The 26,352-nt window shown below is 40.7% G+C and overlaps 1 protein-coding gene across 6 annotated transcripts in view; it reads right to left on the bottom strand.

Annotated features, from left to right (window-relative positions):
• Positions 1-400: 400 nt before the first annotated feature.
• The window catches only part of Lrch3 (leucine rich repeats and calponin homology domain containing 3), an 88,868-nt gene continuing 62,916 nt past the window's right edge, over positions 401-26,352 (bottom strand). Inside the window, exons 13-22 of one of the 6 annotated variants that reach the window (XR_001202869.3) lie at positions 25,704-25,754; positions 24,158-24,211; positions 21,565-21,636; positions 17,363-17,411; positions 16,677-16,793; positions 15,820-15,926; positions 14,702-14,839; positions 10,240-10,317; positions 5,834-6,612; positions 3,055-3,198 (exon numbers count right to left, since the gene is read on the bottom strand). Coding sequence is in view for 2 of the 6 variants with exons in the window: in XM_013160177.3 (XP_013015631.1) it covers positions 3,067-3,198; positions 10,240-10,317; positions 14,702-14,839; positions 15,820-15,926; positions 16,677-16,793; positions 17,363-17,411; positions 21,565-21,636; positions 24,158-24,211; positions 25,704-25,754 (798 nt within the window). In the remaining 4 variants the exon portion in view is untranslated. Of the gene's footprint in view, positions 3,199-5,833; positions 6,613-10,239; positions 10,318-14,701; positions 14,840-15,819; positions 15,927-16,676; positions 16,794-17,362; positions 17,412-21,564; positions 21,637-24,157; positions 24,212-25,703; positions 25,755-26,352 lie in introns of all 6 variants that reach the window. The other 5 variants (XM_013160177.3, XR_010039203.1, XR_010039201.1 and 2 more) reach the window with 5 other exon arrangements.

Here is a 26,352-nt window from a genome sequence, read left to right as displayed (position 1 = left end):
CCAGTGCCAGCCAGGTATATGTTACAGTTGTGCCATTCCCCTCTTCCCTCACAGAACAATGATCCCACCAGGCCATGCTTGCAGCACAGTGCCTGCCTGGCAATCCTGAGGTCATGAGTTCGAGCCCTAACGCTTTCTCTATACCACAGCGGAAAACTCCGGAGAGAAAAGCTGTCCTACAGTGTCACGTGTATTTTATGAATTAAGCCCTCTATACAACTTCAGTTACAGCACAATCTCGTTATCCGTTCTTCCTTAAAGGAAACTGTAGTCTCAAGGGGCTGTGCAGTAAAATGACAGTGGTATCCACTGGTGGTCCTCCAGGAAGCGAAGATGCCCCATCCCTGGTTGCTTTGCTAGGGTAACTGCTTTAGGAATGAACATTTTCACACTCATTACATGCTACTTAGGTGTTGGCTTTATTTGCATGTCAAAGTGTAAGGTGGCATACAGGCAATTTAAAATAACGTACATGGTATTGACATATTTATACTTAAACTTATGCAGTATATTTACAGACACATACAATATAAGACAGTGTTTTACAAAATGTTTTACTAATTACATGTTTATAACTTTCAGAATAAAACTCATCTGCTGTAAACCTGCTCACTGTAATGTATAAATAAAAAGGGCTCCTACTACCCAAGTTCTCCTTCATTTCCAGATCCACCTAAACACTTAAGTTTTCAAATTCATCAGCTTCGTCAGCACAGTCCCACATCATTAGCTGCTGCTGACTGCAGGAGGCACAAGAAATTACAGACCTGGGAGAGGCGGTGGGGCGCTGTAAGCAGCTGTTATGGAGTGTGCAGCCCTCCTGCGAGGCGGCGCCTCCTGGGTTCTAGTCGGGTCCCAGGCCCCTCCTGCACTTTCCAGACCTGGTTCTTAAGGGGAGCGCTGGTTTGCAGTGTGACGCAGACACATTTGAGGACCTGGAAAATGCTGATGGGAAATCACTGTAGGTGGCAGGGGTCGCCAGGACTGATGGCGCTCTCAGAGCCAGGAGGTCCCTTCGACCTGGCCAGCACAAGTGTGACCGGGCTACATTCACCATACAAGTCTAGCAAGCCTAAATGTTAAGTGGAATTGTTCCAGTTTTAAAAAAAATAAATAAAAGTATACTGAATACCAAAATTCTCCAATAAAAGCATCATGATTTTTTTTTGGAGAGTGTCTATGTAGTTCAGACTGGCCTTGAACACATACAATCCTCCTGCCTCAGCCTCCTGAGTGCTGAGATTACAGTTGTGCCCACCATGCCCAGCAACTGTGGTGTTTTACACAATGAAAAAGAATTCAATATATTTGACATTTTTCTATCAGCCAAAACTGAACAAATTTTTTTTCTAACAATTCAAACACAAATTTGAATTGCCTTGATAAAGATACAAGGTTTCAGAATAAATGCAAAATTTAAAATAAGTTGAAATTCCCACTTATTCCTATGTAAAAATGAGATGTGGTCAGTGGTACATTCTGTAATGCATTCTGTAGTTGTTCCCTACAAGATGTATCATCATTTATAAGCTGGAGACTTTACTGAGGTTTGTTGACTAGAAGGAAAACTATCTAGTTTAAAAAAATACTGCTAGGGGCTGGGGACATAGCTCAGCAGCACAGCACTGGCCTGGCAATGCAAGGTCCTGAGTTCAATTCCCGGTACCAAAACCAAAACAAAACAAAAATAAAACTCCCTGCTAAATTCCAACCAAGTCAGAAGGTTAGTGGATGTGCCTGGACCTGTACAGTAGTGGGTCTGGCTCTGCGTGTTTACCAACATTTTCATTTTGTGCAGGTTGTGCTTTCAGCTTGATGTTTGTTACATAATGTTGAACAAAGTTGCAAGGTTATAAAGAATATGAAAAATTTACTCTGCAAGAACACAGAACATTATTTGTGTGGATGATCAGAATGACTTTGTCTCAAGCTACTTTGAGCTGTGGTATTTACCAGCGCTTACTCTATTTGGTTACAAAGGCAGTGAACACCAAAGCTGTAAGTGACAGCTAACAAGGTTCACGGTTGGAACTGTGCTTGCTTTGAACTTGAGGCTCTGCCTTGGTGCTGTGGGAGGAGTGTTCAGCCCTCTGCTCCCACAGCTGGGCAGAGAAGGCACTGGAATGGGATCCACAAGGGGAGATGAGAGCAGTGTTCCTAAGCAGCCCTGGGTACTCTGACCTCCACCCCCAACCGGCAGTTGCGACACACACAGGAAGCCTGGCCTCCTTCGGTCCCTTGCATGCTGCCCCTCATCTTCCACTGGCCAGGAGCTAAGTGTCTGCAGGGGCTGAAAGGTGCCTGCAGGCCTGGGGTCCTGCGAGCAGCTCGGGGGTGAGGAGGCTCCCTGAAGCCAGCACTCGCAGGCTGCTCCAGGCCATCCTCTAGCAGGAAGATGGCGCAGGAGACACTGCTGTAGGCACGCTCTGCCTGCCTCACTATGTGAAATCTAGGCTTTCTCTAGCATTCTTGTTTTACCTTTCACAAAACAGGCCAAGTCAGCCTAACGTAGCTGTTGATTGTAAATGTGGCTAAATGCAAGGGAGGCAGTGCCCCCAGTTTGACAAACATGGCTTGAAGCTGTGTCTCCACATACAAACCATTGGAAAGACGCGGAGAATGGATTCCCAGGCCTCAACCCAGAACTACTGAGTGCAACCCTGCAAATGCTCGGGAGAGTCTCACAGACACCTGGAGAGAAACCAGCAGCTCCTGGCTGTCTTGGAAGCTACCAGGATAACAGCACATCTGCGCCTTCCACGTTATGCCATGCAGAAGAAGCCTGCCTGCATCTACCCCTCAGGGGCTTCCGGCCTGGGATCTCATAAAGTTGCATTTGAGAAAACCAACCATGTCTTCATTAAAGGGAAAAAAAAAAAAAAAAATCAATGGACATGGATATAACCTCCCCTAAAATGGAGAAATGAGGCCCAAATTCCCGGCAGGAATCATGGAACCGTCCATTCTAGAATGCGTAAGAGCTCTGGGTAAGCAGATGGCCAGCAGCAGCAATCACGGTGTCCTGCTCGTCTGGTGGCCACACCAGGGCCCGCAGTCCTGTGGTCCTTACATGGCAGACAGCCGTTGCTGCGGCTGCTGCTGCTTGGGGGGGGCGAGCGCCAGGAGGGCCTGCACCGTCACCGCAACCTGGCCCAAACCTTTCTCTTCTAAAATGTGGAGAGGCAAGCACAATTGCTCCTAAAGTAGGACAATGTAACATGAAAACAAAAGAGAACATAAGATAAACATCACAGGACTGAAAGGAAAAAATAAGCACTTCTCCCTCAGAATCACTAAACAAGATTGCAAGTCAGTGCTTAGAAGCGGACCTGTTAGCATGAGTCAGACACAGAGTATGCCTCACACTCACTTGTCATTTATTCAAACTACCGTCCAGACAGGGCATTGAAAACTCAAAACCCGACAAGTGGCACACAGTAAACATTCAACAGGGGGAGAATAGAACACTGTGGAGTAAAATCAGCATGTTTTATCCTTTTTTTTTTTTTGAGACAGGGTCTTATTAGGCAGTTCAGGCTGTCCGTGAACTCACTATGGAGCCAGGTTGGCCTAGAACTCTCAATGATCCTCCTGCCTCAGCCTCTCAAGTGCTGGGATTACAGGTATGTGCCACCATCCCCGGCTAATGACTTTATCTTTGATAAAAGACCAATGCACATTTATAAAACAGGCAGAGGAAAAATACTCTTTCCAGTTATCAGGATGATTCCAGTCTGCAGCTACAACTGCCATTTGAGAAGAGTGAGCTTTGGGAGGTACACACCACAGGAACACAGATGGGATCATGACTCTGCTGGGGTCTTATGAAAGGGAAGCCACCTCCCTGCTTCCTCATCCTGTCTTTGAAAACCAGGTTCTCAGACCAAGCAGGGATCACAGGAAGAACCTGGGTGTATCCTGAGCTTCTGAGATTTAAATATATTTTAGAAACTTCCCTTGATATTGGATATTTCAAAGAGGGCCTAGCCTAAATTAGTTAAAAAACACAAATTACAAAATTAAAAGGAAACTATATTTGAAAAAGTCAAGTACTTCATATTCCGGAATTTGATAGATTAAATTATGCTGGAGAACTTTATATCAGCTTAATAACAAGTTAACTACCGGGGCTGGGGATTTAGCTCAGCGGCATAAGCGCTTGCCTTGCAAGCAGGCAGTCGTGAGTTCCACCCCTGGTATCGATAAAACAAAAAAGACCAAAAAAAAAAAAAAAAAAAAAAAAAAACAAGTTAACTACCAATATGTCAGCAGTTTTACATGTCTGCTTAAGAAGTTAAACACATCTATCTCGACTGTTTTATTAACTGTTTGACTAATTCTTTCTTGTAAGTGAAAAGGGAAAATCTGAAGTATACCATACATCATTGGCTTTTAAGACCAAATCAGACAGAAAATGAGCCTACTCCCAGCAGACTTCTGGTTTTGTTAAAAACAGATTATACAAAAAAAAAAAAAAAAAAAAAAAAAAAAACACAGATTATACATGTATCAAGGATGGTAAGTGGACTTCTCTCTGCTTCTCGTATGGCACTTTTTTTTTACAGTATATTACTAGAACATTTTACAAAGCGTTGTATGTAATAAAAATATAGCAAATATTTTTGAGGCAGTTATCGGTACTTGTGCTTACTTTCCCTTTATTTAATAGCTATTTTGGTAACCCAAAGTAACTGAAATCTTTTTTGTCTGTTTTAAGACAGGGTCTCACTTTGTAGTTCAGGCCTTGAGCTCACTTTGTAGCCCAGGCTGGTCTTGAACTCTCAATGATCCTCTTGCCTCAGCCTCCCCAGTTGGGATTACAGGTGTGCACAACCACTCTTGGTTTTAGAATCTTTTGACCTTCTCTATCACGACTTTGAGTCCTACGCCAAACACATATTTGCTATTGAAAATTAATCTGTCTGCTGCTTTGCTTTCCGCAGGGCCGACCCAGGAGCGCTGTGTCTAAGCCCAACCCATGGGGCCACTCCTTGGGACTCGGGCTTCCTGTATCTTCCCGTCGGGGTGGAGGGACTGCTGTGTGTTCAAGAGAATGCACAACCACCCTAAATAGTACCTGAGACCATGTTTTGTTCTTGTTGTTTTTAAATTTTTTTTTTAAGTGGGACAAAGCTCTACAAAGAATAATCACTGACTCTTTAGATATCTTAAAAATAAAACAAACTCAAACCCTAAGCTCTGGAAGGCACTACTGTACAAACCTGAAGATTTTCTCTTTTTTCTGGTACTAGGATTGAACCACGGGTCCTCACACTGAGCTACGTCCTTAGCTAGCCAGCTAGCCAGCCAGCCTGCCTTCCTTCCATATTTATTTGTGTGTTTATTATGTATAGATGTGTGTATGTATGTATGCACATATGTATTTTTTTTTAAAACTTAAGAGACAGGGTCTTACTAAGCTGCTAAGTAACTAGGCTGGCTTGAATTAGTGATCCATCTGCCTCAGCCTCCAACTGCTGGGACTACAGCTATGTGCCCTATCCCTAGCTAATAATAATAAAGTAATTTTAAGCATTAAGATCCAGAAACCAACATACTAAGTAGTTTGAAAAGGACTGACAATAACCTTTGCCTTAGGTACAGAACAAAGACTGAAATCCAGTACTGTACACCCTACTCTTCAGATATAATCTCCAAGACACTATATAATACCAATTCACCTGTATTAAAAATTAGATAAATTCCAACTTTAAATTCTAAATAGGATTACAGAAGTGAATCACAGTAACAGATAAACAAGCTCAGTAAATCTAGACAAGTAGCTGAAGGTCACATGGCCATGTGTCTCCTGCATACTATGTTATGTACTTACTGGGCTCAGAGCGGCAGTCTACAGAAGAATGACCTTTAAGCTGAACATTCAGACCCAATTAAAGTTATAAAGACTAATTGGCCAATGTCTTCCAAATGTCTAGACTTCTGACGGACCTTTGCCTCCCAGTGAAGGGTGAGCTCAGGATGTCATGGCAGACAGCTACGCGACGAGTGTCCCTAACCACCATTTTCTGCAGAGCAGCTGACGGGGAGGTTCAGCAGCTCACACGTCAGCCCTGAAACTGTGCTGAGGCAGAGATGCTCAGGCGAGGGTTTCACTGCTGTGTGGAGAAAATACAGTTTCTATGTCATGTTCTCAGAATAGGTACAGGGCCGTATTAGTAGAAATGCTTCAGCATTTAGGATGAGGAAAAAAGGCCACGTGATCAGGAAAGAAAGTGCTGGTGTTTTGGCGGCAATCGTGACTGCTGAGCAATGTGATGGACTGTCTTCTGGGCCTCTGAGGAGAGGATTTATCTAAGATTAGTTCCCCAGGGGGAAGCACATACTACTCTGCCTGAGAAATAGGCCAAGCGCAGGAATGCAGTGGAAAAATCACAGGAATGCAATCTTTCAGCTAGAGGGGAAGATCCAGGAATAAAGCACACAGAGAGTTAACATCAAAGTACAGTAAAATGCCACAAAACCCAGAAGCTGGATAGACAGAGAGACAAAACTGGATTCTTCTGAATGTGCCCCAAGAGAAAGCAGTGATTCAACAGTTCTTTTAACGCTGAGGTTTAGCTGAAGGATGTCAGAAGGGGAACAAAGATTGTCCTGTCCAAAGTGTGAGCAGGAAAGGAAACAGAAAAACAAAGTCAGTGGATCAGAAATGCAGATTTGAGCACAGAATTCAGTATGATCATTTCACTCACAGTCAAAATTACATGGCTACAATATTTTTATTATGATGAATAAAAATAAAATGCTGAAAAACCAAATGACCTCTAGGTGCTGATTTCTGATTTCACTACTAAATAACTGCATGAGGTCTGCTTGCCAGTGCCCAGAATGAACAGTAAAGACACACGCAGAACTGGAGGCTGGCTGAGAGGGGGCTCCTCAACATTATTATTGTTATCTTTCCTTTATTGAAACAGGGTGTTAATATGCAGTTTAGGCTGGCGTTGAATTCACTATGCAAACCAAGTTGGTCTCAAACTCATGGTAATCCTCTTGCCTCAGCTTATCAAGTGCTGGGATTATAGGTGTGCACCACCATGCCCAGCTAGAAAATATTCTTTAGTGCATAAACAAGATACTAGACTCGAATATCTAGATGATATAAATATCAAATATTTATACTCCAAGAGCTTTTTTTAGTGCAACATGTTTAACAGAAGTTTAAAAATGAATACTTACCCTCATCATAAAATTTTTAGTAGCCTGACTCTTTCATGCTCCCTAATGTAATTTGTGTAACACTAACAGTTACACCAAGAGGAGAAATTATTTGCCACCATGCATATTACCTGGTAATCTGATAAATATGTACAATACTGAGTTTTCTGTTTAACATTTTCAAAAGCGATCATGATTTCACCCCAAATTTTCCTTCCAAGCTAACAAAGCAAGAGAGGGTGCTGAGGTAAAGCCTATGGGGCGCAGAGGAGGGAGAGGGGCCTGAGAGCACAAGCTGGACCTTCCCGTCTCTCCCTCAGTCACCTTCCTCCGATTCGTGTGGCAAAGGGAAAGGTAACAGGACGCTTCCTAACCTGGCCACAGCAGCGGCAGCAGTGGTCAGGGACTTGGGTAGACAGCACAAGACTAGAAGGAAGAGGCAGCCTCGTGGGATGCTGTTTCCCCTTTATGGTATGGAAGAGGAAGAGGGGGAAAGGCTGCATCCAGAACCCCAGTCTGAACACTCTGAAAAAGTCTTTCAAAATTTACTTTTCTATTTCTATACTTGGCTTCAAGGAGCACAGCCCTGATAGAAATGGTGGCTGGACCATAATATCATTGACTTAAATGCATGTTTGAAGGTGTACTGTTTTTGTATTTTGCTGACTGCAGAACATTCTGGAAGATTTCAGGTTAGGGACTGAGAGAGGATGATTCCGTAAAGCCCAGCATCATGTCTTATAAAGCTGGAAAACAGCACTTTAAACAAGTACTGGCTGGGCCAAAGGCATGCTTGCTCCTTTTGGAGTCCTATTCCCTGCACCCATTCATGCCCACTCCACAGCCACTGTGGTGTGGAGCTGGAGCAGGGACAGCTTCGGCACAAGGAGAGAGGGACGGAGCGTGGATTGATGTTAATGTGTGTACACACACACGTTAGAATTCTAGTGATACGGAGAAAACGCATGCTAGTTCTCTAGAAGCCATAGTAAATGCTCTGTTAATATATTTAGCATGGTGGCCAGGGTAGAGCTCAGTGGCATGATGCCTGCCTGGCAAGTATGAGGTCCTGAGTTCAAGTCCTGGTTCTCCCCAAAAATAAAAAAAATTAAAAAATATGTATACACACACATGCTTTGAATTTGTCCACAGGAATAAAAAACATCCTTGGTTATTACCACTTGACATACTTCAGTTATTTTATAACTTAGGTTATTAAAAAAAATAAAACTGCAAAAAAAAGGTGAAAAATAAGAGTATAAGGATAATTCCTTTTTTTTTTTTTGTCTTTTTCCTTTTTATCGGTACCAGGGATCAAACCCATGACTGCCTGCTTGCAAGGCAGGCGCTTATGCTGCTGAACCAAATCCCCAGCCCCGATAATTCCTTTTATTTAAGGAGAAAAACCCCTGTGGGAATTCACGTTGGCTAATGAGATGGCCCAGGGGGCCAGACCTTTGCTCTTCTGCTTTGCGCCAGGAAAGGAGCAAGGAAAACACTGCACACTAGCCAAGGGGGCCCTGGCTTCCTTGGCCCCGCTGGGTAGCAAGATGACCCAGGTGAGGAGGTCACTGAAACCCCTGGAACAAGGGCTTCATTTTGAGAGGAGCCAGTGCTACTGCTAGGGACACATGGGCCAATCCTGAGTCTCTGATAGCAAATCCCGGTGTTAGAAGAGTCCTGTCTTTGTCCTTCGCAGGCTGGAGGAAATGTCAGAATTGTGTGGTTGGGGGTGTGGCACAGTGGAGAAGTGTGTGCTCAGCATGCAGACAAAAGAAGAAGCTCACTCGGCACCCTGGTGTTCCTCTCCTTAGATCTGTCTAGGCGTTGTATCATTAAATATAATATTCCTGAAGAGCACACGCTTAGTTCATTTCAAATTGCCTTTTTTTGGTATCAGGAATCAAACTCATGATTTGCCAGGCAGGTGCTTGTGCTGCTGAGCTAAACCCACAGCCCTTCAAATTGCTTTTTAAAAAGGGATAACTAAGGGGCTGGAGATTTAGCTCAGCGGCATAAGCGCCTTCTTGCAAGTGTGCGGTCATGAGTTCGATCCCTGGTACCAATAAAAACGAAAAAGACCAAAAAAAAAAAAAGGGGGGGGATAACTGAACAGAGCATATCCAGCTCATTTTCTTAATCACATCTATGAATGAGTTTAGCTATCTGCACTATTAAAGGGAAAGAAAATTGTAACTGAGGAACTTGGAGGCCATAAATCTTTAGAACATAACTGGTGCTTAGAAATGGCCTCCAGTGTGCTATACACCAAAGCTTAGTGGAAAAACTGGTGGAATCTGAGTGAAATCTGTAATTTAGTTAATAGTATCATTGTTCCAGTGTTTCTTAGTTTTGTTTTTGTTTTGTCTTTTTTGAGACAGGGTCTCTATGCAGTTCAGGCTGGCCTTGAGCTCACTTTGTAGCCCAAGCTGGTCTCAAATTCGCAACAATCCTGCCTCAGCCTCCCAAGTGCTGGGATTACAGGCATGAGCCACCACAGCCAGCTCCGTGTTTCTTAGTTTAGGTAATTACTGTGTACATTTTAGACATTAACATTAAAAAGAGCAGCAAAATGGATACAGGAATTCTCTGTGGGAGTTCTAGAATATTTCTACAAGTCTAAGATTATTTCAAAATTAAATCTTTAAAAAGTATTCGGGCAAATGTTGAAAAACAGACGCCAACTGAAGCAGTCTCAGTCTGAGATGTATTCATGTTGAAAGACGCTGTTGTGCATGGCAGTGCGCATAGTCAAAGGGCAGAGATGTTTAGGGCAATATAAATATTTCTTATTACTTATAATTTAAATTTATATGTTTGCAATTTCTTTATGAGGTCCTTGGAAATAAAGAAACCATAATGAGAAGAATGCTGATTGACTCTTACAACCTAACATTATATTAGTAATCATCATCTTAGTTCAGAACTGTTGTAATATGATTTTAGAGACTTGCACCTCTGGTAGATTTTAGAAAAATACCTGAATCTTTTAGGGAACACTCACACACACACACACACACACACACACACACACACACACACACGAAATACTAAACATATTACCTGAGGGACACCAATTTTTCTGCATGCTTCTAGGAAATTCTCCACATTTCGCCTGCATTTTGCTATTGTTAATTTAGGCTGCAGTGAGAAAAGGAAGAGGAAAAATATGGTGTTACCAGCAAGGTCTATACAATGTACTAACTACCATGCATGGTGGTACATGCCTGTGATCGTAGCACTGAGAAGGCTGAGACAGGAGATCCTAAGTTCAGGCCTGCTTGGACTACATAATGAGACACTAATTTAAAAGAAAGTGCCAGGGCTAGGCATAGAGTGCAGCAGCACGGGGCCTGCCGGGCCAGCACAAGTTCCTGAATTCAATTCCTGGTAAAGGGGTGGGGGAGTGCTAACTTTAAAACACTCTTGGGCTGGGGATTTAGCTCAGCAATGTAAGTGCCTGCCTTGCAAGCGTGCAGTTATGAGTTCAAACCCTGGTACCAAAAACAAAAAACAAAACACTCTTGCCAATTGCTTCACATGCCTATATACTATTGTAAATTAGTGGGTCGGCAAATTGTTCCTCAAAGGATCTGATATTAAATGTTAGTCTTAAGAGTCATGAAACTGGAATGGCTCACTGCTTGAAAGCAGCCATAGGTGATGTGCACACATGCAGGTGCAGCCGTGCTCCAGTGCACAGAAACAGGTGCCTGCCTGTGGGGTAGTCTGCCCCATGCCCCACCCTGACTGGGGAGGTCTCACCTTGCTCTTACTAGTGAGTGCTACACAGGCTGCAAAGGCATAAAGGGTTTTCTTTTGTGTGGATTCCTTCTCCCCTAATTTTATAACAATGTACACTGAAGAGAATTTGGAAGAACAGAATCAATTACCCACAGCTCCTCTTTCAACTGTAACCACCGTTAACACTTGGTTCATTTTCTTGTAGTCTATTTTCTTTTATTGTTGAGCTGATACTGAACTCACTTTGTAGTTCAGGCTGGCCCTGAACCCAAGGCAGTCCTCTTGCCTCAGCCTCCCAAGGGCTGCAATTATTGGCATGTGCCACTACGCCTCGTATGGGAAACAATTTGAGTGACTCCCCTTAAATGTAGAACCATTGCTGTGACTTACTTTTTTTTTTTTTTACACTGATACGTATAGAGTTGTCCATGGTATTTTTTTTTTTTAAATTGGCTCCAAGCATTGTACATAAGGCTAGTCATGATACTGGTATGTCATCTCTAAAGCCATCAGACTGTTTCCTGTTTTTCTGAACAATGCTCTCTATAAAAGCTATGAGCACAGCAAGATGGTACAGCCAGTCAGCTCCAAAAATGTCAACCAGGTATGAGCCTCAAGACAAAGAGGTTGACAGCCATGCTGGACCCCAGGCGGCTGCACAAAGACGCAATTCACCTGCCCTCTTGGTAAATGCCTCTTTCCGGCATGAGCCAGGAGGAGACTCAGTCAGTGTCTTCTGTGAACCTACCAGTGCGTGGGCTGGGAATCAAACATCCCCAATCCCCCGTTTCAGTGAGCAACTGGGGACAGAGGTCTGAGCATCTCTTGGGAGGATGATTGTATGCAATATAGCAAACATGGGGGATCTCCTTCTATCTTCTGTTTGAAAGCAAATGTTGTTTTCACTGTTGTGTTTCATTATGATTGTTTTACTCTATTTAATATTCTCTTTCGATTGATTTTTTAAGGTTCTGTCCTTGGTTTGATTTCATTATACCTAATTGGCTAGACAACTTACTGTGAAGATAATGATATATACTATGGGACCAATTACTGTTATCCTAGTAACCTGCTCTTAAGTTCTATACCAGTTTCACAACATTGTTTCGATTGGTTTTGTTCTCCTTGTTGTGTTAATTGCTACCATCTTCAAAAAAAAAAAAAAAAAAAAAAAAAAAAAAAAAAGACAAGGAGGCTATGTGTCCCTAGGGGACAAAAGTTTATATATCAAAACTAAAGCAACAGCCTCCAAAAGCAATTTAGTTGCCACTTTAAATTATGCAAATTGATCCTTCTGTATATCATTATCCCTGCATTTTGCAGATTTTTTTTTCACTACCTGGCTAGCCTGCTCAAGTTACTCACATAATTCCTGCCATCATCACTGTCACTCATCCTCAAGAGAGAGAGAGAGAGAGAGAGAGAGAGAGAGAGAGAGATTTAGCTCAGCCTGCCTAGCAAGTGTGAGGTTGCCAGTTCAATCCCCCCAAAAAACAAAGTCCATTTCCTCACCCTCTAAAGTGACAGTTTGGCAAGTTTTACATATTTGCATGTGACTTTTTAACTTTATTACCCAAAAAGATTCCTACCTAACCAGTGTACACCTGCAGTCCCATCCACTAAGAAGGCTGATGTAAGAATATTGTATAAGCTTAGGAGGTTTTTCCTCTAACAAGTCTGAAAATCCCTCTTTATCTAATGTCAAAGTACTTACTTAATTTTTAAAAATTATTTAAAAATTATTTTGAGGGCTGGAGATTTAGCTAGGTGGCTCAAGCACTTGCCTGGTAAGTGTGATGTGGTGAGTTTGATTGCAGGCACCACAAAAAAAAAAAAAAAAAAAAAAAATTGAAAAAAAATTTTTTTTTTGGTCTTTTTCCTTTTTATCGGTACTGGGGATCCAACTCACGACTGCCTGCTTGCAAGGCAGGCACTTATGCTGCTGAGCTAAATCTCTAGCCCCTAAATTTTTTTTTTGAACCAGGCACAGTAGCACATGCCTATAACCTCAGCCCTCGGGAGGCTGAGGCAGGAGGATCGCTTTGAGTTCGAGGCCAACCTGGGCTATGAACTATGTTCAAAACCTACCTGAACTGCATAGGGAAACCCTGTCTCAAAAAGACCAAAAAAAAAAAAAAAAAAAAAAAATCAATTTTAAAAAATTATGTAATTCAGATTGGGCTTGAACGCTCGGCAATTCTACTGCTTCAGCCTCCTGAGTGCTGGTGGTACAGGCATGTGACACCCCACCCAACTGTACTTGTTTTTAAAATCAAGAAGAAAATGCCCAAATGTTGGACATAGTAGCACACACTTGTGATCCCAGCACTTGCAAGGCCAATATAAGAAGACTGCTGCAAGTTTATGGTCATCCTGTCTCCCTCCCCCCCGCAAAAAAAGAATTTCAAGAGAGAGAGAGACAGAGATGGCAAAAGAAAGGTGTCCGAGTAAGAGACCGATATTAGCTAGTACAGCAGCACACTAGGGAAACTGGGCCAGGAGGATCACAAGGTTGACTCCTGCCCGGGAAACAGCAAGACCATGTCTCAAAATTTAAAACAATTAAAAGGGGGCTGGGGATTTAGCTCAGCAACATAAGCACCTGCCTTGCAAGCAGGTGGTCGTGAGTTCGATCCCCGGTACCAGAAAAAATAAATAAATAAATAAAACAATTAAAAGCCCAAGGGGTAGCTCAGGGGTAAAACATCCCTGTGTTCCGTCCCCAGCACCACAATGGACAAGAAGGCTGTTGTATTAATCCAAGCTAGAAAAGTTAACAAGTTAGAGCAATCAGAGGAAGAGGCTACCCAGAGGGTTTAAACTCTTTTTTTTTTGAGACTCACTCTGTAATTCAGGCTGACCTTCAACTCACTATGTAGCCTAGGATGGCCTTGAACTCGCAGCAATCTTCCTGCCTCAGCCTCCCAAGTGCTGGGATCACAGGTGTATGCCACAATGGGCATCTCTCTTCCAGTGTTCCAGCATCTCATCTATCCATTGTCACTTAACAGCCTGAGTCACCACTGTAAGCTGCGATCATAATCACAGTATTCCTCTCTTTAAATCCTTTCAGCATTTCCTCACTGTCTACACTAAGACAATTTCCAAGGCCTTGGTAAAACAGCCCTGGCTTGCCCCTCTGGCTTCATCTGTCACTGTCTGCACTCACACCTTGTATGATCCACTTAAAACAATTTAACAATTCCTTGAATATGCTGTGACCCTCTCCCTTCCAAGGCCTCCTGCATAACAGGAAAGAGCTCTTCAGAGGTACACCCTGGTCTCTTCTTTAGCTGTGCAATCTAGGAATACAATGCTTAGATGGGCTTCCCCGTCCTCTAGCTTGCTGGCAAATTCCCGTTAAGCTTTAAGAATTAGTTCATAGTTTACTTCTTCAGTGAAGGCTTTCCTGAACTCTGGAAGGGGAGTTAACTAGTCTTTCTTGTGTATATCCATAGCACAATTACACGTCTCTGCTCTAACATTCATCACACTTTTGTAAATTACTATTTTCAGGTCTTTTTTTTTCTCTAGTAGAAAACAGACCAAGAAGGCAGAAAACAGATCTTTAAGTCTGTATCCCCAACATCCAGCACAATGACTGCCCACTGTTCAGTAACTGTCTCATGAACAGCCAATGCTTCTTAGCACTAAAAGCTCACCACAGGGCCAGGGATACAGCTCAGCAGCACAGGGGCTTCCCGGCAAGTGCAAGGTCCGGAGTTTGATATCCAGTACAAAAAAAGAAAAAAAATAAATAAAAATAAAAACAAAAACTCACCACAGCTGGTGAGGGAACATGAATGCTTGGGACAGATCGAGGCCGCACATGATTGGCCAAATGGCAAAGAACAACACCATCAGTTAGAGCTGCTCCAAGATCACAAGGTAGAGACACTTTTAACCGGTACTCAATGTGCTGAAAGAACAGAATACATAATGCACTCATTGAATAGTATTACAACAGAAAATATTTACAAGATAAAAAGGAAGTAAGTACCACAATCTCTATTTTATCCTTGTCTCAAGTCAGTACCTTAAGGAGATCCAATATATATGTACGGCAGTCAGCCTGCGTGCAGTGCCAAGTACAACAGAATTTCAGAGACAATTTTCTGATTAGCAAAACAAAACAAAACAAAAACGCCAGGTCTGGTCATGCACACATTGGGGAGGCTGAGGCAGGAGGATCGTCTCCACAAGTCTGAGTCCTAGAATACACAGTCAGACAGTGATATCCTGTCTCAAACAAACAACAAACATAAACCAAACAACAAACAAATCAAAAAAAAAAAAAAAAAAAAAAAAGAAGAAGAAGAAAAGGAGGAGGAGGAAGAGGAAGAAAATGTGGATTCTCTTTCAGGTCCAAAATAAAATGACAAATCTTTCACTATGAAGCATGCCATATATGTCTATATGCACCTGATATAAAATTTGACTCTCATAAAATTTCTTTATAACTTGAAGCAGAAAGGAAATGAAAAAAATTTAAATGAGTAAAGCTAGGAATTAAGATTTTAGAATAACCCACCTGGTTTTCTTAGTAAAAAGTTGAAGTTTCTTTAATAATAAAATTTCTTTCATTTTCACCATAAAACACAACATACAATGGACACTGTTTTTCTAGTGTCACAGAGTGAACTAGGGCCTCTCACATGGGAAGGTGCTCTATGTCCTTAGCCCTTTTAAAATTTTAGAGAGGGCCTCACTAAGTTATTAAATTGCCCAGGCTGGCCTTCAACTTTTGATCTTCTGCCTCAGCCTCTCGAGGACCTGGGACCACACCTAGCCTGACACTTACTGGTTCAATAGAAACTGTTCATCAGAAGCGCAAGCGGTTACAGAGATATGAACTAGAGCAGCAACAGGTTAAGTGCAAATCAGAGGTAACATACGCACCTTGCGCAGCTGATCTATTAATTTCAGCTCTTCCTCTCTCTGTCTTGTGATGCATTCTGTAGGATCCGTGGCAGGTGCAAGAGACGTGAGAAGGGAGGAAGTTTGATCTACAGACACAATAAATGCAACACAGAAAGGTGACAATGGTGCTGGCACAGTACTGACATCTGCCTACCTCAGATTTTTTTTTTTTTTTTTTTTTTGTCTTTTTGAGACAGGATCTCACCACTCAGTTCAGGCTGGCTTTGAGCTCACTTCGTAGCCCAAGCTCATCTTGAACTCGCAAATGATCCTCCTGCCTCAGATTCTTCAAATGTACAGTGCAGTCAACTGTGTTGGAGTGACTTTGTAAACATTTATATTATAAAAATTTAAAAATACACACATTAATAGCAAAAGAACATTAAAAACTAGGAAATTTCCATAATCCATTGGCTTAACTATTTTGCTTGATTGTATCCATTTAAAAATGTTTTTATTGAAAATTACACATATGATAAACACAGAGCTCTGCCCCTCAGCTATATCTCTAATTCCTTTTATTTTAAGACAGTATCTTATTATACTGCTCAGGCTGTCCTCAAACTTCAGATCCTCCTGCCTCAGCCTCCTGAGTAACTGGGATTACAGGTGAGTAATATCATGGTTGGCTTCTAAGAAGCTTTCTTATCAAAGCAAATTCAAACAAGGTGCTCCTGATTTATATCATTGAGATCACAGACATCCACAGTTTAAAGCGCTTTTCCAAGGCTAGCCCTTGGTAGAGAAATGTGAAAGTGTGTTAACAGGTAATGCCATTGTGTTAGGCCACCAACAACCCACTGTCCCACCTTTTAAAATGATTGCTACCTACCTACCTTTATTTGTTTCTGCCCTCACAGCTCCTCGGAAAAGGAAGCTCTCGGGGCGTGGGGGTTGATTTCTCTGGATAGCAGCAGGAAAAGAATATGCAGCAGAATGATGAACTAAGTCAGCTGGGAACAGCAAGATGAGATTAAAGGAAATGAAAAGCAAATCAAATACAATATAGATACATGAAGGAAAAATCAAATTAAACATGGCAATGATATAAAATGATAATATTCTTCATGAATGAACAGTACAGAAAAATAATGCTCAAAGTAGGGAGGCTGTGTTTTTAATTCTGAAGTTAATTTTAGTGTATCGACAGATGTTCATATGTTGAAAAGTCTCTTGTGAATCTAGAACCCTGCTAGTTTATATTCACTTGTCCTTAATAAATGGCTAAGTAGTTGTTTAACAAGATGAATTCTTATTTTTTTATTTTTTGGTACAGGGGATCAAACTCATGACCTTGTGCTTGCCAGGCATGCACTTGTGTCACCAAGCTATATCCTGGCCCAAGATGAATTTTTAAAAAGGAAGTGTTTAGAATATTTCTGATTTGCTATCCAATCTCCATCTCTGAACAGTTCTCTAAGAAGAACCATTTCAGTCAGTTCTCTAGGAAATAACCAATCAAGAAAGTCCCAGTAAAGAATTAGTATCTTGAAATGATTATTTATACCTTTATACCTCTTACCTGTTTCCACTGCAGGAGAATGTGATGTGGCATTAGGTCTGTCATCACTCTGTAGAGGAAGAGACACATATCAAGAGTTATTATTCAGGAAGAGATGGTTTCCACATTCATGGCAACTCTGAGACTACGAAAATAAGCAAACTCATGCAATTCTCCTTCAAAATCGTATCTAGAAATGAAAATCTGGTTAAATGAATTAATTTTGCACACTGCTCTGCTCTTTAAAGATAAACCTGTTACTCAGTTGTATTATGGATGCACTCTCTGAAGACAGTCCCATTATCAATGACCCTGAACCGTGATCATCCTAAGGCAGAAAATTTTACTGAAAAATAAAAAGAAATAAGAGCAAAATTTTTCTAATAGCATTTTTCCAAAAACAGTTCTCAAAGTATTTTTTCCTCTGGAAAGTAAAATCTAATTTTTTAAGAGTGATGTAGGTTTTTCATTTCAATTATCAAAATGTGTGGTGAGGAGATGTTGCATGTATTTTCTACAACAGTATCTGAGTCTAAAATGTCTTCATCGAGTAAAAGAACTTTAAAAAAGAGGAAGAAATTGCTAAAATAATATTATAAAATTTACTGAAAAGGGGGGAAATATGATTAAGAAATTTGAAATGTTTGTTGTTTGGATTAAAGATGATGAAGACTTGGCAGGGAAGTAGAACCAAAAAAGGACTTTACACCTAATCATATTTAAATGGAACTTTTTGAAATGGTAACTAAGACATTTCTGAACTAAGAATGACTTTAAAACTAGCACACGCAAAAATCTACCCCCACATTCTTAGTTAACCATAACACTGATTTCAATAGTTTCAGAAATTGTCTTCAAACAAGGAGATAAAATTATTTTCAGAAATATCATATCTATAGTTGAAGTTAATGATGGCAGAATTTTAATTGCTTTTGAGAAGATTTTTCCCAGTTATAATTCTTTAGCTTGATATAATTAAGATTTTAAAAGTAAGATGAACATCTGAGTAAAACCACAGATTACATTTCCAGGGAAAAGACATATGCCTCAGGATTGTAAATTCATATTAACCGAGACTCAGGTGTTTGGCAAAATGGAAATTTGAAAAGCAATTTAATTTAAAACAAGAATAACAGGAGCAAGAAAAGGAACTCAACAGGCGAGTGAGGCAAAAGCTGGCTATCTTTATATAAGGCAACAAAAGACTATTCTGACCTTCAAAGGGTGCCTGCTTGGAAGGAAAAAGCCTGCTTACCAGACATAGTCAAAAATCACTAACGCAGACAAAACCATTAAAGGCAGAGCTTCTCCTTCTAGAGGAAAAGTATTTTTAACAATTCAAAATGTCTCATTTATACTACAGAGACAGGAAATTTAAGCACAGAAAGGAGTAACTGGAGAAAGGAGGCTATAAAGGCAGCTTTCCTAGCTGAGCAGAGCCAAGACAGGGACACCAGAATGTGGCCTCGCTCTCATGCTCCCAAGCCAGAGGCAGAGCCTGCACAACACAATTGGCTGTGGAGTCGGAGGGCAGGACTTGTAAATAATGACTTAAAAATACACTTGTACTGAAAGGAACTATAAATGCCTTGCATTCTAGAACACTAAAATAATTAGTTCAGATCACTCTAGGACTACTTAGCTACATCTGGAAATTCTTGGACAGCAAAAATGGTTCAGAATAATCTCAAAAATCGGTATTAAAAAACCTGATATGAATTCAATTTTTAAGCCTGACAGAGACCAACGAAAGAAACAAAACCAAGCATAAACACAGTGTACAACTGTTGTAAAAGTAAAGATAAAAACCTGAAAACCACTCACCTCCCTGTTTAGCAGTTCTGATAGAAGTAAAGTCAGACTTAACATCTACCTTAAATCTAGTAAACTTTCAGATTTAATTCCACATGAGAATCACTTTTCTAGAGAAAATATGATCTAGATTCCCCAACTTTTGGCATATTCATATCTGGCCTTTCTTAGTTAACTATGACTCTGAGACAGACTAATTCCCAATATCCAAGGTTTCCCTTGAGATAATGAATCCAACTTCTTTTTTTTTTTTTTTTTAAAGGACTGGAGAGTACCCGCGGGTCTCGAACCACCGGACCAATTGGCCCAGGGGGTTGGGAAGCCAGACTCAAAGGAACCGCTGGGCTAAAGCCAGCCCATGAATCCAACTTCTTACTCATATATGTAAGGTGGCACTAGCTGTGTATCTGTACTTCTCTCCAAATAAACTCTGATTCTTTCTTGAGAGAATTCTGGGAAAAACAACTGCTGAAATAACTTTTCTTTTTGGTTCTCTGAGACAGAGTTTCCACTATGTGGTCCAGGCTGGCTTTGTACTCACTGAACAGCTTTCAGCCTGGCTCAAATTCTCCTTTTCCTGCCTTCGCCTCCTGAGAGCTGGGATTAGAGGCATTTGCCATTACATATGGTTGCTGAAATAGTTTTCTATGTCGTGCAAATAAGGACCCCAAAAGAAAAAGGCGAACAGAATTACAGATAACATTTTCTCAGAAGTCATGCAGGTATATACAGCACTTTGAATAACTGATCAGAAAAAGCTCATCGAGGTCAGCATGATGCAAGAATTTGCAAGTATTCTAGTACACTGGTGAATTACAAGTGTTCAAACAGCAAAATTAAGTATTCAGAAAAAACAAAAGATATAAGGAATAGGAATTTGGGAGTAGAGCATGAACACTGAGAATTACAGTAGATATTGAACAAAATAAACATTACAAAATGAAAAAGGCAATGCTGGCATGTAAAGTAAGATGTGAAAATCCAGGCAGTCCTGGCACCAGGCAGGCTCTGCTGGGTTCAATTTCTAGCTGTGGTTGTGGAACCAAAAGGGAGGGCAGAGCGTCATGAAAGATTAACAGGTTGGGAAAGAAAGGCACTTTTATATAGGAAGAAGTCATGTATTAGATCATAAGAGTTTCAAATGCAAAGATGCTTACATGGAGATCTCTAAATAACTGGTAAAAGAAGCAATCAGTGTGAACCACTTTGGGGTAGATATGTTAGACAAAGGGAGGACCCTTTGACAGTGGAATTATTAATCATTTCTTATGCATTCTAGTTTGACAAATGTGGAATTACCATTTCCAGAGGCCTTTAAAAAATAAAAACATTACAGGTGACTTTCTAGCATTAAAGTTAAAGATAAAATACTACAAGTTAATTTCTAGAGTTAGACTTACTTTACTGTTGATTATTTTTGAGACAGGGGTCTCACTAAGTAGCTGGCCTGGAACCTGTGGCGATCTTTTGGCCTCAGCCTCGTAAGTACTGTGATTATAGGTATGTATACATACACCCAGCTTTAATTTGTAGAGTTCAGAGTCAATTTTTTTAGAAGGGGGAATTTATCATCTCTATGACATTATTACTGACATAAAGCAAAGACTGATAATTTTTTTCCCATGCAGTAAACATTTTAGTTGTGCATGTCATTATGATCTCGGTCACAAATATTCTAACTCTACTGTTCACTAAGAAACAGGACAGGGAATTAGCTCAGCAGCTTAAACGCCTGCATGGCAAACACGAAATCCTGAGTTTGATTCCTAGTACCAAAAAAGAAAAGAAACATAGATAATAAACAGCCTCTTAAGTGCTGGGATTACAGGTGTGCACTAACAAACCTGGCATTCTTATGACTGTTTTTGGAACAATAAAACTCCAAAGTTTTCACACGAAATCAATGTGTTTTTTTCTTGAGACAAGGTCTCACTTCATAGTTTAGGCTGGCCTTGAACTCACTATGTAGCCCAGGCTGGCCTCAAACTCTGGGTGATCCTCCTGCCTCAATATTTTGAATGCTGGGATTACAGGCATTCTCCACTATGCCCAGCAGTAGTGTATGGGTATTTCACACACACACACACACACACACACAGACACACACACACACACACACACACACACACACACACACACACAAAATATATATATGGGGGGGGTATTTTTGAAACAGGGTTTTCACTATGCAGTTCAAGCTGGCCCTGAGCTCACTTTGTAGCCCAGGTTGGTCTTGAACTTGTTATGATCCTCCTGCCTCAGGCTCCTGAGTGCTGGGATTACAAGTGAGCACCACCATGCCTGGCCACACAATCTTATATTGCTATAAAACCAATGGACTGGGAAATTTAACGCCTACTCTGTACACTCCCTCCCCAAATCTCTCGGAAAATTAATTTAACAAGAGATACCTTAAGAGGCATGAAAGCAGCAGAATGAGGCAGGGTAGCAGCACAGCCCACTTGATTCAACCCTGACAGCGACTAAATTTCAAAAAAGGAAGATAAAGAACAGAAGACAGCATTTAAGTTAGCAAAATGTCAAGTAGGTATATCTGATCAATGAAATTTAGGAAAGGAATGGTCACTGACAAACATTCAAATATTTACTAAGATAGACAATATTTAAAAATATCATTTATACAACAGTTTTTCTATCTGTATATAATTCAGGATATTTGCAATAGCTCACGATATCAGTCAATAACTTGGGTCATGATTTAATAAAAATGATTTTATACAGAAATAAACCTGAGAATATCATTATTTTCAGCAAAATATTCTTGAAACTCGAGTCCTCTGACGTCCTTATGATGAGCAACAATTTTAGTCAAAGAACTCATTTTAACTGAGCATAGCTGGGGTGAATCAGAACAGTGTTTTCTCAATTTTGACTGTAATTCAACTCCGTGTACAGCGGCAGCACTGGCAATCGTCTGAGGTGGGAGGGACTGAACTATCTGGAGAAAATACTGGTGCAGTAAGTCCAGAGAAGAGGCTTAGACTTGGGCAACATGAAGCCTTTGAAGAGTAGTTCTGAGAACTACTGAGAACTCTCTGAGTTTTCAGAGACAGATTTTAAAATAGGACTCTTGGCATACTGTTGGATAGACACTATTTGGCATACAAAGAAATACAAGGTCTGCTTTTTTTCTTTTTTGGTCTTTTTGACACAGGATGTCACTACACAGTACAGACTGGCCTTGAACTCATAGCAATCTTCCTGGTAAAACACCTCAAGTGCTGGGATTACAGATGTGCACAAAGTTTTTCTTTTCAAAGGCCATTTCACTTTAGAGGTCAGACATGAATACTTTTTGTAGCCTCAAACTCCCAATCCTCCTGCCTCAGCCTCCCAGGTGCTGGGATTTTGGCATGCGTCACCACACTGGGTCAAATACTTTTAATTAAAATACAAGTGTACTGTTTTGACAAATAATTGAAACCTATTTCAAACTTCATGCTAAGAGGATTTTGCTGTTGTCTTTTTAAGCTCTACTTTTTCTTTTACAAGCTGTTTCATTTACAGTATGAAAGGCAATACAGTACAGTGTGGTGTCTCCTACAGGTCCTGCGTCAGCCAGAACTAGAACTACCCACACGACTGTGGACAAGATATTCTCTGCTTCAATAATCAGGATGGTGATGATTTTTAGCATTAACTCTTAAATTTGCCTTGAGAAGTGCAGGAGGTATTTTCATGTCTAATTCAGAGGCCCTCACTATTTCCCTACATTAATTCAAAGTGTTTCTGATTTCTCATGCCAGTTAACTTCTACTAACACTTGAGTCTCTCTCACAACTGTGTTCATCTTTAAGACTACCCAGTTAAAATGTGCTTCATCCATTTCAAAGGAAATGAAACTTAAAGAATACCCAGAAATTTTAACAGACAGTGGGAGCTTGCATAGCAGGAGCCTGATATTCAAGGCATGCGACTCATACCGTACACACAACAGCAGCATTGTAATCTAACAGTTCTTGCTGCAGACACTACTTTTGAACTGTTTGGTTTTGATATCACCATAAAATAGTAGCATAAAACATCATGGGAAAAGCATTTCTATAAATGGTGAGCATTTTCTTGCAAGGCTTATAAAACTTAAAATTTTAAATAAAGTCTCACATTACACTAAATTTCAGTTGGTGAAAAAGGCACTAAAAAGTAACCCAGAGTTAGCTGGGTATGTGTCTATAACCAGGCACCTGGAAAGCTGAGGCAGGAGTATCACCATGAGTTTGAGGCCAGCCTTGGCTAGAGTGAATTCAAGGCTGTCCTGGGCTATATGGTAAGCCAGTCAATAAATAAATAAATAAATAAATAAGTAAATCTCCAAATCAAAAAACCAAACAAGACAAAAAGGTAACCAAGCGTCCAAAATGATCAGTAGTTAGCAATTAAATTTGGGATTTTTTTAGCAGTTTAAAATATATAATAAAATAAGATGCCAAATGTAAAGTTGTCTAATTAGTGTCATGAGACCCCCACTTAATACACTGGTGACTCATGAGCCAAATTAGCAATTAATAAAGTGCACCTGGACTTAGAAGCTGTTTAAAAGGCCGATGGTGTGTTATGCCTCACATACACAAAGCCAGTACAGTTCTTAATGCAAATGCTTTTTGTTGGGAAGCACTGTGGAGACTGTGACACCCAGCTGCAGCCCTTGAACACCAGGTAACACGGACAGTGACGCAAGGACACAGAACTAGCTCCTACAAAGCTTTCAGAAGTAACACATTTTATGGTATTTAGGTCATTTCTTTTTTCTTTTTTGTCTTGGCTTTTTGAGACAGGGTTTCACTATGCAGTTCAGGCTGGCTCTAAACTCACTCTGTAGCCCAGGCTGACCTCAAACTCCTAGCCATCCTCCTGATTCTGTCTCCCAAATGCTGGGCTTACAGGCGTGAGCCTGGCTTCAAGTCATTTCACTTAGAAGAGCATGTAGCTGCCCTTCAATCTCCAGACACAGCAATGTAAAACTTCATTGTTTATAAATCTTACCACTAACAAGGCACTATCATCAGTGTGCTGAGACCTTCTGGGTGGGAAGGGACACTGGAGAGGTGGAGAAAAATGAAGCAATGTCAAAAGCAAACTACACACACAAGTGACACACTTCAAACACAGTAGAGGACAGAGATACTAAGCCACAATTTTGAAGATGGTAACACAAGAATCACATTCACAATCAACCGAATCTATGCACTGTAACAGCCAATAAATTAACTCTGAACCCTGATCTTCTTTCAAAGAGTTTAAACAACTTCAAATATGACCTCACCGTCTGAAAACCTTCTGAAGCAAAGTCAAAATTCACAAAAAAACAATACAAAAATGAATGGTAAAAATAAAGGGGAATGGTCAATTAAAAAGTCAACTATAATAAAGTTCAACAAAAAATTCATTTCTGTAAATCAAGATACATGCATAATATATTTTTAAAAGATTAAGCAATTAATTGTACACATTTATTCATAATGAAATGCAGTGCCATATTTGTGTGTAATATATGTTACTGTTTGTTTTCCTTCTTATGTAGTTGTTGTGGGTCTGAGTAGTACAGGCTGGCCTTGAACTCACAGGGATCCTCCTGATTCAGCCTTCTGAGTGCCAAGATTAACAGACACTCCCTAATATTACAAAACTAACATGCACAGACTTTAATTGGTAATACTGAAATAACCACTGAAGGTAAAACCCTGTATTTTTTTGTTTAATAACAACACTGGTCACCCATGTCATATGCAGATCTTAAAATTCTCTTCCGTGACATCAATACTGCGCAGCGGGTGTGGCTGGCAGAGCTAGTGAGGGTGACAGGTGCTTGGGCAGATGTAACGGAGTCCAGACTCACGGCTGCTGCTGTTTCTGTTTGTTTTATTTTGAGACAGGGTCTTGCTATGTAGTTCAGGTCAGCCTTGAACTCACTACATAGCCCAGGATGGCCTTGAACTCTTGGTGATCCTCCTGCTTCAGGTTCCTGAGTGCTGGGATTATAGGCATGTGCCATCATACCCAGCTAGACTCACAGCTTTTGACGTAATTTTCTTCTCTATATCATCTTTTCTTTGTAAACAGAATTTTGTGATTGTCATGGTTTATGTTTGTGTCCCCCAGGCCTCATGAGTTTGCATTGTTCATTTGTGATGGTTCATTGTATAGTGCTTGGATTGATGGTGTCAGTGCTCCACCCACATAAGGGTGGAGCCAGGATGTGATGTAATGGCAGGAAGAAGGTGTGTCTTTCTCTTTGTTGGTTTGAGCTTGCTGTCAATGGCTGCCATGAACTGCGGTCCAGCCATGCCCACCTGCCTTGGAGCCAACTGAGTGTGGACTGAAACCCCCAAAAACTGTAAGAAATAAACCTTTCCTTTCCCAACGTGAGCATCAGGTATTTTGTCTCAGCGACGATCATAAAGTAACTAAGACAGTGATGGAAAAAGAATGGTAAAATTCTGATCACTGAAACAGGATAATCACATGCAAAGCATTTCATTTCCATGGGAAAAATAATAAATTCCCAAAAAAAAGGTAGTTATGTACTTACCTCACTATCCACTGGGGATTGTTGTCTTTGTGGACTTTGTGATGCTTTTTGCTAGATACCCCAAAGTCCCCCCAAAGAAAAGCTGGTTAGAATGTAGAACACTAGAAATGTTAAATTTTATTTACTAATCACACTTTTTTTTTTTAAGATAGTCTTGCTATGCAGTTCAGGCTGGCCTTGAACCCACGATAGAGCACAGGCTGTCCTCAAACTCATGGTTATCCTTCTGCCTTAGCCTACCCAAGTGCTAGCATTATAGGCGTGTGCCACCATGGCCAGATGCACTTACTTCTTCATTTCTTAAATATACAATAATACTGTTCTACATTTATACTTAAGATGTTGCACCTTTGCCTTAAGTACAGTATCTTACAATTTTTTTAGAGAGCAGTATCTTACAATTTAAATTTAAAAAAAAAAAAAAAAACTCCCCACTGTATCACTATATTTTAAAAGGTTTTTTTGGTTTTGTCTTATTTGAGATCAGGTCTCACTAGATAGTCCAGGCTTGGATTTAAACCTGTAGCAATCCTCCTGCCTCTGCCTACTGAGCACTGGGATCACAGGTAGGCGCCATTCTTCCTGACCTTCTAACTGCTTTAAATACCATGCTAATGCTGATAGCCCAAGCCTTCTATTAGCCAAACCT

Source organism: Cavia porcellus, unplaced genomic scaffold, assembly GCF_034190915.1.
Source record: "Cavia porcellus strain 051 isolate PalLab524CR breed Dunkin Hartley unplaced genomic scaffold, mCavPor4.1 scaffold_14, whole genome shotgun sequence".
NCBI lineage: Eukaryota > Metazoa > Chordata > Mammalia > Rodentia > Caviidae > Cavia > Cavia porcellus.
This window is presented reverse-complemented; position numbering and strand designations above follow the sequence as displayed.